The sequence below is a fragment of the Orcinus orca genome, chromosome 3 (assembly GCF_937001465.1).
Source record: "Orcinus orca chromosome 3, mOrcOrc1.1, whole genome shotgun sequence".
Lineage (NCBI taxonomy): Eukaryota > Metazoa > Chordata > Mammalia > Artiodactyla > Delphinidae > Orcinus > Orcinus orca.
Genome location: NC_064561.1, coordinates 19,852,857 through 19,864,998, shown reverse-complemented (window position 1 = coordinate 19,864,998; position 12,142 = coordinate 19,852,857). Strand labels below are relative to the sequence as shown.

Here is a 12,142-nt window from a genome sequence, read left to right as displayed (position 1 = left end):
GGGGGTGGGGGCAGAGGGGGTGGTCTGTATGACGATTGCGCAGAAGACAGAGGAGCCAGGTTAAGCCAAGGTCTGTGGAGGTGGCAGCTCTGGACTGCTGGGTCTTGTTCCCTGGGAGGTGAAAAGCAGGGGATGGAGCGATGGACTAGAACTTGGAAGCCAGGCCTGGGTGGGGCAAAAGAGGCGGAGTCTGAAGGGGTGTGCCCAGCCGGGATTGGGCTGGCCTCCTAGGGTGCTCGGCGCATTTGGGTTTGAGGAGTGGCCTCCAGGTGAGCCAGACGCTGTGCCACCCGCTGTCAGGAGCTGGTCTAGGCCAGGCGGGACCAGAGATGGGCGGGGCGCTGGGCCTTTGCAGGCCAAGCAGCTGTCAGGATAGAGCTGGTCCAGGAGGGGCGGGGCCCGAAGTAGGTGAAACCCGAGGTGGGCGGGGCGTTGCACGCCGCTGTCGCGGGTGCTTTCCTGGCTCTCTGGCCGGGGGCTGAGCAGCTCCAGAGCGGAGTCTTCGGTCTCCCTGGGCGCGGGGGTAGGGGCTGGCGGGAGCTGGGACCGGGGCCACGGAGGACCCAGGTGAGTCGGAACCTTGTGCCGGGAGCGGGGCCATCTAGAGGTTCGAGGTGAGCTGGGACCCTGTGCAGGACCAGGCCGCGCTCCCAGCCGCCAGGGGGCGAGCGGCGGCGGGGCTCCGGGAGCTGACCCCTCCCAGCACTGGGAACCTGGGCGTCCGCTCGGCGAGGGGGTGAAGGGGACGGTAAATCAGTAACCCGCAGCGCACACAAGGGCCTTTTGTCCCGCTCCGTCCAAAGAGCACCCTGGCCGCGGAGCTGGTTACTCATTGCCCACCGGGGCGGGGGCGGGCCAGCTGTCCCTGCAGCTCCCTTCAGGACCCGCTGACGGGCACTTCCCCTCAAGGTGGCCGGGTAGGGGTGGAGGAGGAACAGCGCGCTGGTCCCTCTGCTGCTGGACCGTGTGCGCGCCCCGAATAGAGATGAGCAAGTTGAGGCTCCGACAGGTGCAGTCATTTGCCCAGGCTCCCCAAGCGCTTGAGTGCGAGAGGCTGGAGAACACAGGACTCCTTGATGCCAGAGTCAGGCCCTTCGACCCCACGTGCAGGGCAGTCAGTCGGTCAGCTGCGGGCAGGTGACCCGACTAAGGTTCTGAGGTCAGGGTAGCCTGGGGGTGGGAATAAAATCCCTGGGCCTCTCACTCCACTCCCAACCCAGAGAACTGCCCTCCCTGCAGAGCAGAGCAGAGTGAGGGGATTTCACAGAGACGGGGCAATGGAAACCGGGGGTGGGCACAGAGACAGTGGCATCTGAACCAGCTGGAGAAGTGGGGACAGAGAGGTATGGGCAAGAGAGAAGACATGCCCGGTTTGGAAAGCCAATGGCTTCCCAGTGCTGAAGAAGCTGACTGTGCAGCCAATGAGATTGACAAAGGCAGGGAGGGAGGCCTTGGATGCTGGATAAACAGTGTGGACTGGATCCTGCTGCACACAGGCAGCCATTAAGGGCTTGTAAGCTGGTGGGTGTTGGGGGGTGGGGGGCGGAACATGGCAGACTTGTAATTTTTAAAACACTGCTGGAGAACCCAGGGAGACATTTGCAAAGGCCCAAGCTAGAGATGACCATAGCGTGCTCTGGGTTCAGGCAGGGAAGGTGAGATGGACTAGAGGGGGATTGGACAGGTTGTGCTCCAGCTGTAGGGGCAACCCAGGGAAGAAGCAGTTCAAAGGGGGAGATAATGGCTTTGGCCAGGACAGGCTAAGTGTCCCCTGCCTCAGAACCAGAGCTGGACAGGGGGGCAGTGGCTGAGGAGAGAGTGTGCAGTGGAATTCCCGGGCAAGGTGGATCCAGAGACACCAGTGCCACCTGACTGTTACCCAGCCCCAGGTGACAGCCAGTAAGCCCCTGGGACTACACTAGTCACCCTCTTCCCCTGCCAGCTGAGGCTCAGTTTTGAGTGTTCCTTTCAGAGGATGGAGACATCGTTGGTGGCATTTGGAGGAGGGTAACTAGATGGGGTGGGAGTGTACATCACACCTGACAGGAACAGCACCCGCAGCGGAGGTGACTGGCCGAGAGCTGAACAAGGGTGACAGTCATGGGGACGGGGAAGGGGAAGAAAACATTCCAACATTCTGTGTGCCCAGCCCTACATACATTCTCTTTTCTCCTCAAAGCAGTCCTGTGAGGACAGCAGCCCAGAGAAGGACAGGGACTTGCAAGTTGGTAAGAGTCAGGATTTGAAGTTGACTCTGTCAGACACTGGAGTCTACATTCTTTACAAGAGCTTGTGTGCCTCTGACGGAGCTGTGGGGACACAAAAAAACAGAGGTAACCCCAGAATGCAATTCTGGTTCAGAATGAGGAAGAGCTTTTGCTTGCCGTAGAATGTACTGCCTTGTTAGTAGTGAGCACCCTGCCACTGCAGGTATCCAAAGCTGGTCATGGAAATGTCAGCAATGCTGTAAGGAGTGGGGGTCAGATCAGATAACATCCAGATGCTGAAGTTTGGCCTTGTATTATATTTCAGATTTTTTTCAGTAATAAATTCATTTATTCAGCAAAAAATAAATTATGTGTGCTGAGAGAGAGCAGAATATGTGTCTCCATTCTCTGCTTCCTTCCAAGGAAAGAATCCCAAGCCTGCCCTTTTTGTGAACTTGTGCCGGGGTCTCAGCAGGACCCAAGGAGAGCAGGAAGCCCAGCCCCAGCTCCGCACCACACAACCTACTGTGGGGAGGCCTTGGGCTCTGACAACAGCAGAGCTGGTTCTAGTCTCTGCCCTGACGCTGCCTAGCAGGGGCTTGAACAAGTCAGCATTTCTTGTCTCAGTTTCCTCGTCTGCAAGATAGCGGCGTAGCGCCAACAAAGGTGCACGTCTAGCAGGAGTTCTTCGCCCTTTCTGTTTCAGGAAGGCAGTCAGTGGGAGGCCCAGCCTGGGTCCCTGCGAGCAGCAAGAAGGAGATGTGGCTGCTGTTGGCCCTGTTGGGGGTCCTGCTGGGGGCACCTGGGGCTCCAGCTTTGTCCCTTGAGGCCTCTGAGGAAGCGGAGCTGGGTATGGCCTCTAAGATGGGAGAGGGTGGCAGGGGTGGGAAGAGTGGGCATCAGGAGGGGGCTGCTGGCTGAGCAAGGCTGGAGAGGATCCTGGCCCAGGCTCTGAGGAAGTGGCAGCAGGGCAGGACCAACCACTGAGACTCAGTGTCTGGCTCCCAGCAAGCATCCACCTATCTCTGTGTCCACAAGAGAGACTGGACTTGCAGGGTGCAGGGCCCTGAGGTGGGCCGCAGAGCTGGTGGTGAGCCCCTTGGCTATGTGTGTGTGTGTGTGTGTGTGTGTGTGTGTGTGTGTGTGTGTGTGTGTGTGTGTTCTGTGCACTGGGTGTGTGGCTTGGGAGGCCCAGCCAGCATGTGTGGTGTATGCACTGTGAGTGTGATATGCCCCAGAGGTGTAGGCGTGTGCCCTACATGTGGCACCTGTAGCATGTGCCTGTGTGTGTATGTGTTTCTTGGGACAGTGGCATGTCCTGTCCAGCATGTGTGCCATGCACCATGTGTGTGATATGCACCAGAGGCATGGCATTTGCCCTGCACATACCGTCTGTGGTTGTGCATGTGGTTGTGTGTATGTGGAAGAGCAACAGTGTCCAGCATGTGTCGAGGGGTTGCTCCTGCCATGAGTGTGCAGCATGTTCTCTGTATGCAGGGGGCTGACTCAGCTCACTGACCTCTGCCCTCGGCCCACAGAGCCCTGCCTGGCCCCCAGCCCAGAGCAGCAAGAGCAGGAGCTGACTGTGGCGCTTGGGCAGCCTGTGCGGTTATGCTGTGGGTGGGCTGAGCGCAGTGGCCACTGGTACAAGGAGGGCAGTCGCCTGGCACCTGCTGGCCGGGTACGAGGCTGGAGAGGCCGCTTGGAGATCGCCAGCTTCCTACCCGAAGACGCTGGCCGATACCTCTGCCTGACACGAGGCTCCATGCTTGTCTTGCACAATGTCACCTTGGTTGTGGATGGTAAGGGGGTCTGGCAGTGGCTAAGGGGTCCCTGGGGAGAGAAACTCTGTCCTGGGCCTCAAATGCCTCCCTCTGTCCCTGACATAGACTCCATGACCTCCAGCAATGGTGATGAGGACCCCAAGACCCACAGAGGCCCCTCGAATGAGCACATTTACCCCCAGCAAGGTCAGTGTGACTCCTCAAGGACTCATTCCCCTGTCTTCCAGCTGGTCACTGAGAAGAGATCTGTGTGTAAACAGGTGTCCTCCTGAGGGCACTGAGTTCTCCCTTCCCCTCCCCGCCAGCACCCTACTGGACACACCCCCAGCGCATGGAGAAGAAACTGCATGCAGTGCCTGCCGGGAACACCATCAAGTTCCGCTGTCCAGCTGCAGGCAACCCCATGCCCACCATCCGCTGGCTCAAGGATGGACAGGACTTCCATGGGGAGCATCGCATTGGAGGCATTCGGGTGAGTCTCCGGGTTCCCCCACCGGTCCCCTCAAGTCAAACCCACAGTTCTTTCTCTACTGAGAAAGGCAGCTGCAGGGCCCCAGAAGGAGCACTAGACTGTGGACTTGGACAGCTCTGGTTCAAGTTCCCACTCTGCCACTCTCTGGCAAGTGACTTAACCTCTCGACCTTAGCAACTCCATGTGTAAAGTGGGAAGGATCACTGACCAGCAGGTATTAATATGTTTTAGCAGCTCATTCTCATAAGACCCTACAGGGTCAGTTCCAGGCTGTAGTCTCAGAGGAAGCTGAGACTCAGAGAGGGCAAAAACTGGTTCAAGGGGGCACAGCTCAGAAGAAGTAGAGCTAAAACTCAAGGACTCGAACTCACGGCTCAGATACTTCTTGGGGCCTTCTCCTTTGTTCCAAGGTCCCTAGCCTTGGCGTGGCCTCCCCAGGGCCTAGAGAGCTTGAGAAGACCCCCGCGGGCAGAATATAGCCTCCTCATGCTCTGGTCCCCTGGATGGGCATGGTTCGGTGGCCCCTCATGGACACTTCTCCTGCTCCCAGCTGCGCCACCAGCACTGGAGCCTGGTGATGGAAAGCGTGGTGCCCTCGGACCGTGGCACATACACCTGCCTTGTGGAGAACTCTTTGGGCAGCATCCGCTACAGCTATCTGCTGGACGTGCTGGGTGAGCGGGCGGGCGGGCGGGCGGGCAAGGCGGTGTCAGGGTGGGAGCCCTGACCCTGCCCTCAGGTGGGACCCAGTCTGGCAGGCAAGATGGACTTTTAGATGACTCACTCAAGCTACTCAAATTATCCAGGTGGGTCCAAGAGAAGCACAGGGGATAATGTGGGCTTGGAGGAGCAGGGTTGGGCTGAGGAGAAACATGGGAAAGACATCCAGGCAGAGGGCACAGGCTGAGTAAAGGCCCTAGGCATAAAGAACACAATGCATTTGTGGGGACGTGTATGCCTAGAGTGTGGCATTTAAGCAGAGAGCCAGGCCTGGAGGGTTTTTGAGTGCTAGGCTGAGAAGTTGTCCTTGACCCCAAAGGCAATGGGGAGCCATGGAAGGTTTAAACAGTGTAAGAAGGGGATGAACGAGGTCTGAGCTGAGTATCAGGAAGGTCCCTCCCTTGAGCTGGGGGGGAGGCTGGAGGCAGGTGACCAGGGTGCTTCTGTGGGTGCCTGGTCAGGGCTGACGGCCCGGCCCCGCCCCAGAGCGGTCCCCGCACCGGCCCATCCTGCAGGCGGGGCTCCCAGCCAACACCACAGCTGTAGTGGGCAGCGACGTGGAGCTGCTCTGCAAGGTGTACAGCGACGCCCAGCCCCACATCCAGTGGCTGAAGCACATTGTCATCAACGGCAGCAGCTTCGGTGCCGATGGCTTCCCCTATGTGCAAGTCTTAAAGGTCCAGTCCCTGCCAGCACCTGACTCTACCATTCTCCCACGGGTGGTAGGGAGTGGTCCCCAGCTCCCTTCCTGGCCGCAGTGTGGCCCCAGGCCCTTCTGTGACCCCTGAATGTGTCCCCCTTCCCCAGACAGCAGACATCAATAGCTCGGAGGTGGAGGTCCTATACCTTCGGAATGTGTCTGCTGAGGATGCAGGCGAGTACACCTGCCTGGCGGGCAATTCCATCGGCCTTTCCTACCAGTCAGCCTGGCTCACGGTGCTGACAGGTGAGCTCCTGAGGGGCCCAGGAGAGGCTGCGGGATTCTGCTGTGGTTCCACAGTGGGCTGTGGCCTGTTGGGTAGATAGTCTTCCTTGGCCTGTGGGGTCTGGATTTGGGATGTGGTGTGTGGATTTGTGTGTTTGATTCTGCTTGTAGCAGTCCCTCTATGCGTGTCCACATGTGACTGTCCGTGTGACTCTCTGGGGTGTTGGTATGAGGGATGGGGTGTAAATGCAGTTTCCTTGGTGTGTGTCCCTATGTATGTTGGGAGCTATGAGGGCCTCAGTTAGAGGGAATCGGGCCAGCCATCTGATCACTGACTGGTCAGTTTCTGTCTGTCTGTATGTCTCCCTGTGGGCAGAGGAGGATCTCATGTGGTCGGCAACAGCGCCTGAGGCCAGGTACACGGACATCATCCTGTACACATCAGGCTCTCTGGCTTTGATGGTGCTCCTGCTTCTGGCCGGGCTGTATCGCAGGCAGGTGCTCCTCGGCCGGCACCCCCGGCAGCCTGCCACTGTGCAGAAATTGTCCCGCTTCCCTCTGGCCCGACAGGTACCAACCATGCTGTCCCCCACCTCTGTGTCCCCGTCGTGAGGCTCTGGGCCTGCTTTCCTGCCTCAGCTGGGCTTCAGCAGACAGACCAAGTCTCTCACTTTGCAGTTCTCCCTGGAGTCAGGCTCCTCAGCCAAGTCAAGCTCGTCCCTGGTGCGGGGTGTCCGTCTCTCCTCCAGCGGCCCCCCCTTGCTTGCGGGCCTCGTGAATCTAGACCTACCTCTCGACCCACTGTGGGAGTTCCCCCGGGACAGGTATGCGGTGCTGAGTGACGGTGGGGATCAGACTCTGGGCAGGAATGATGCCCTGACGGCTGAGGCCTCATCTCTCTCATCTCCAGGCTGGTCCTGGGAAAGCCCCTGGGCGAGGGCTGCTTCGGGCAGGTGGTGTGTGCAGAGGCCTTTGGTATGGACCCCATCCGGCCTGACCAAGCCAGCACTGTGGCCGTCAAGATGCTTAAGGGTGAGTGTGGCAGCCTGGGGGAGATCCAGTGGCCTTGGGAGTAACAGATGGGGCTCTCAGTGCTAGCGGGTGTGCACTGAGGGCCAAGAGAGGCCACCCAATCCCACCCGAGGGCCTGGGGCCCAACTCTGCTACTGACCCTGGCAAGTCATTTCTGAGCTTCAGTTTCCTTACGTGTCACGTGGAGTAAATAATAGTCCCTGCCTCCCAGCCCAAGGTTTGTGGGAAGTGCCTGGTGCCTAAAGTCTTAACCACTGGGATGATGATGACTACAAGGGTTTAGGGTGATGGGTTTGATACCCCGTGTCAGCCTTGGCCTCAAATAACCTTGTCAGCCTTGAAGGCCTCCACCTCATTCCCCCACAATTCCCCCACAAATTGCACCCTCAGCCTCCCCCGGGCCCTGTCGCCCTGTGTTCACCACTGTCTCAGAGAACAGCCCAGGCAGCAATCCCAAGGGGCTCAGAGCATACCTGGGACCCACCATCGGGGCCTCTTGCTGCTGTTCCCCAGCCCCCTCTTCAAGAGCAGCCCAAACCGCTGTTCTGCTCCCCCCGGCCCCTCCTCTCTGCACAGCTGGGGCCACCTGGCACTTTCTGGGAGGCAGGGATTGAGAAATGTGCATTGTGAGGTCTGGTGGGGAGGGTATGTCATTGGCCCAGGGCCACAGGTCAGCCCCAGGGGCTCAGCCCCTGGTCCTTAGCCTTCTCAAAAGAAGCTGGAGCAGTGTCTTCCTGGCCTCCCCGTCTGCACCCCACTGGCAGCTCCCTGAATTCCCAGGCCAGATGGACGCCAGGCCTTGGTCAGACAGACCTCAGGTCTCCAGCCCACTTCCCGCCCCCAGGAATTCTCACCCCATTCAGGGAGTAACACCAAGCCCTCCAGACAGAGCTTCCTTCCTGTTCAGAGCTCTTCCCTCTCTCTCCTGTTTCCTGGTCCCACTCACTGGCAGGCCTACCACTTTTTTTTTTTTTTAATTTATTTATTTATTTATTTATTTTTGGCTGTGTTGGGTCTTCGTTTCTGTGCGAGGCCTCTCTCCAGTTGCGGCAAGCGGGGGCCACTGTTCATCGCAGTGCACGGGCCTCTCACTGTCGCGGCCTCTCCCGTTGCGGAGCACAGGCTCCAGACGCGCAGGCTCAGTAGTTGTGGCTCACGGGCTTAGTTGCTTCGCGGCATGTGGGATCTTCCCAGACCAGAGCTCAAACCTGTGTCCCCTGCGTTGGCAGGCAGATTCCCAACCACTGCGCCACCAGGGAAGCCCAGGCCTACCACTTTTAGATCCTTGATCTTGTTGCATCCTTGCAACTGCTATGAGAGTAGGGCACGATCCATTGTCCCGTTTCATACAAGATAATCCTGAGGTTCAGAGAGGTTAAGAGATTGTTTCAAGGCCACACAGCCTAGCAGGAATTCAGGCCCAGACCTTCCTGACTCATGAGTCCAGGGCTCCGTGTCCTGTCCCCAACCCAAAGTCTCGCTTATGTAGTCACCCTGGCTGTCATCCTTACAGACAATGCCTCCGACAAGGATTTGGCAGACCTGGTCTCTGAGATGGAGGTGATGAAGCTGATTGGCCGACACAAGAACATTATCAACCTGCTGGGTGTCTGCACCCAGGAAGGTGGGGTGGGGCAGGGCTAGGGACGGGGACGGTTGGGATGCAGAGCCACAGCCTCAGTAGCTTCCCTGTCCCCCCTCGCCTCTGTAGGGCCCCTGTACGTGATTGTGGAGTGTGCCGCCAAGGGAAACCTGCGGGAGTTCCTGCGGGCCCGCCGCCCCCCAGGCCCTGACCTCAGCCCTGACGGGCCTCGGAGCAGCGAGGGGCCACTCTCCTTCCCTGCCCTGGTCTCCTGCGCCTACCAGGTGGCCCGGGGCATGCAGTACCTGGAGTCGCGGAAGGTACAGGCAGCGGGCAGCACTCTGGACCACTCCAACTGCCCCATCCCCACACTTTCATGCCCTGCATTAAATGCCCCAACTTCTCCCTCCCCTTTTTCATTAGCCTGTGTCCCTCAGTCCTTCTGTACGCAGTTGAAACTGCATATCCCCATTCCTTCCTCACATACTCCCTACCACACAGGTAGGAAGAGGCAGTGCAGGAGAGAGGGTGTGGGCCCTGAAGTTAGTTGGCTTAGGTTTCCTCTCTGTGACTCTTGACTTCCTCTTCTGTAAAATGGGTGGATGATCCCTACCCCGAGGGTTACTGTGAGGTCCTGTGTGCCCAGCTTCCTGCTCTGTCCTCATAAACCCAAGACCCCTGCCCTGCCCCCAGTGCATCCACCGGGATCTGGCTGCCCGCAACGTGCTGGTGACCGAGGACAATGTGATGAAGATCGCTGACTTTGGGCTGGCCCGCGGCATCCACCACATTGACTACTACAAGAAAACTAGCAACGTAAGGGAGGCAGGGCAGAAGTCAGTAGGTGCGGGGCACCGGGACCTGTGGGACTTAGCAGCAATGTGCCCTCTTCTCCCCTCCAGGGCCGCCTGCCTGTCAAGTGGATGGCACCTGAGGCCTTGTTTGACAGAGTCTACACACACCAGAGTGACGTGTGGGTCCTAGAAGCTGGGGCCCGGGGTGTCTGCAGGCGATCACAGAAAGGGCAAAGCTCTTGCCCAGGGTCGCACAGCCCTGGGACCTGAATGGGACTAGACTCTAAAAGAAACCCTAATCCTGACCCCCATGGTGGATCATAGCTGTGGGGTCCCCCGTCCTAGTCCCAGGGGTAGGGAGTGAAGCTGTGCCCTGCTGAGCCTGGGTTCTGCCTCCAGGTGGTCATTTGGGATCCTGCTGTGGGAGATCTTTACCCTCGGGGGCTCCCCATACCCTGGCATCCCAGTGGAGGAGCTGTTCTCGCTGCTACGAGAGGGGCATCGGATGGACCGGCCCCCACACTGCCCCCCAGAGCTGTGAGGCCTCACCCCACTCTCCCCCACTTTCCAGTCCTTACCCTCTGCCCTGACCTTGACCTCAGGGCCTGGCCATAGAGAGTGGTTAGCACTAACACTGTCACCACCTCTTCCTCAGCCCAGCAGGGAGGTCCTGGCCTGGTACCCTTCCACTGAATGGCCTCACTTACCCCACATCAAACCCTACCCCTTCCTCACACCCCCCACCCAGGGCCATGAGGTCCCCGCTCACCCAGGCCTGAGGCTCCTTCTGACCCTCCCCCACACTTCTCCCAGGTACGGGCTGATGCGTGAGTGCTGGCACGCAGCACCCTCTCAGAGGCCCACTTTCAAGCAGCTGGTAGAGGCACTGGACAAAGTCCTGCTGGCCGTCTCTGAGGAGGTACTGTGCCCCTATTGTCCCATGACCCCCCTGTGCCCACTGCCCTCTGGGCCTTGTCCCACCTGACCACCAGGGCTGACCAGCACTGTTCCCCATAGTACCTCGACCTCCGCCTAACCTTTGGACCCTACTCCCCTGCTGGCGGGGACGCCAGCAGCACCTGCTCCTCCAGCGACTCTGTCTTCAGCCACGACCCCCTGCCCCTGGGGCCCAGCCCCTTCTCCTTCCCTGGGGTGCAGACATGAGAGCGGCACAAAGTTGTATGGGCAGGCCGGCCATCAGCCTTGGGCCTCCTGGCTGAGCTGCAAGCTGGTGGTGCTTGACCTTGGCACCCCCAGGCCCTGACCTAAAGGTACTGTCCCAGATCTCTGGTTCTGCTTTGGGGAGGTCTGTCTTTGGTCCTGGGGTCCCCAGTTGAGACTCCTGCTCTGGCCTCTGGGTCTCAAGCCAGAGTTCAACCCCAGTCTCAAGGCCTTGCCCTTGCCTTGGAGTCATGGCCCCAGTGTTCTAATGGCTTGTTAAGGTTCTGCTTGGCCTCCTGGGCCTGGGCACTCGGTCCTTGTTCCAGGGCTTTGGTTGGTCCTGGCTGTAGGGCTGTCCTAAATCTCCCCACTTCCCTACACCAAGAAAGGTCTTGGGCCTCTGAACCCCATGTCCCCAGGCCTCCCCTGCCTCCCCTCTGCTGCTTATCCCAGCATCTCGGCGGAAGGAGCACTGGCCCCTTTGCTAGCTGAGAGGCTGGAAGCCTGCCAAAACACAGAAGCAAATGGCCTTTTATAAATTATTTTTTTTGCAATAAACCACTGTGTGCCTGCCTGGTGTCTTCCCTGCAGCGGGTGGAGGGGGAACAGGGTGGAGAGATCCCCGAGCTGGGAGTTTTGCCTGGGTGACACAGACTGAGAGCTCCATGCCCAGCCCTGGGTCAGCTGCGTCAGGGTGGACCCAGGAGCCTGTGTGAACCTCTGTCTTAGTCTGTCTGTCTTACCAGCACCATCTTGTATATGTGAGAGTGTGAACGAGTGCTAACGGGCAGCAGAGTCCACACGGCACCATCCACTTGGCAGGACTCCTGTACCCTCTGCATATGCGTATGTGTGTGCGTACCCTGGGACTGTCCCCAAGGGAGCTGGCAGCACCCCTCCCCCATCTGCTCAGCATTAACCAAGCTGACCGTTAACACAGCGTGAAAGCCTGAAACTCAGCTTCGAGGCTGCTGCCCGCTCCCACGCTCTGCGGCTCAGGCTGGGGGCTTGTGCGGGCTGTGCCCGCCCCGCCCCACCCTGGCCAGTCTCCCAGGCAACAGCTGGTTGCCGCCTGGCTGGGCTGCAGCTGTCTCTGCCTGCCTGGTCCTTGCCTGGGGAGGCCATCGTGGCCCTGTTCTCAAACACCCTCTGGGGGTTGGAGGGATCAGCTTCCCAGGGCTCTGAGCCTGGAACCTTCTCCAGCCCCATCCCAGTGGTTACTGCTGCTCTTCAGCCCCTGAATCACAAGGAAGAGGTACCAGACCCAGTGCCTGGTGTTCTCTTCTGCCCTGCCCTGCTGGAACAGGGGTGCCCATCCAGGACACATCATTTGTGGAAGCTGCCTGGATTGCCCCCATGGCCTCTCAGCGGGTGGTGGCTGAAAGTACATACAGGGTCAGAAGGGACTGGATATAAGGATTTGGGACTGGGGCCATCCTGGAAGACTGAGCAGCAGCTCATGGCC

At 59.1% G+C, this 12,142-nt stretch overlaps 1 protein-coding gene across 2 annotated transcripts; it reads left to right on the top strand.

The window, feature by feature from the left end:
- The first annotated feature begins 471 nt into the window (after positions 1-471).
- Positions 472-11,227, top strand: FGFR4 (fibroblast growth factor receptor 4). 2 transcript variants are annotated; one of them, XM_033414885.2, is made up of 18 exons: positions 472-2,333; positions 2,914-3,057; positions 3,746-4,009; positions 4,097-4,177; positions 4,297-4,463; positions 5,014-5,137; positions 5,670-5,860; positions 5,991-6,129; positions 6,485-6,678; positions 6,787-6,932; positions 7,019-7,140; positions 8,654-8,764; positions 8,852-9,042; positions 9,416-9,538; positions 9,625-9,695; positions 9,916-10,053; positions 10,330-10,435; positions 10,534-11,227. In XM_033414885.2, the coding sequence occupies exons 2-18, from the start codon at positions 2,967-2,969 to the stop codon at positions 10,678-10,680; spliced, it is 2,406 nt and encodes an 801-aa protein (XP_033270776.1). In that variant the 5' UTR covers positions 472-2,333; positions 2,914-2,966; the 3' UTR covers positions 10,681-11,227. The 2 variants fall into 2 exon arrangements, with proteins under 2 accessions (XP_033270776.1, XP_049563685.1); XM_049707728.1 differs by having other exon boundaries at positions 472-3,057; positions 6,485-6,524; positions 6,787-6,882.
- Positions 11,228-12,142: the final 915 nt, after the last annotated feature.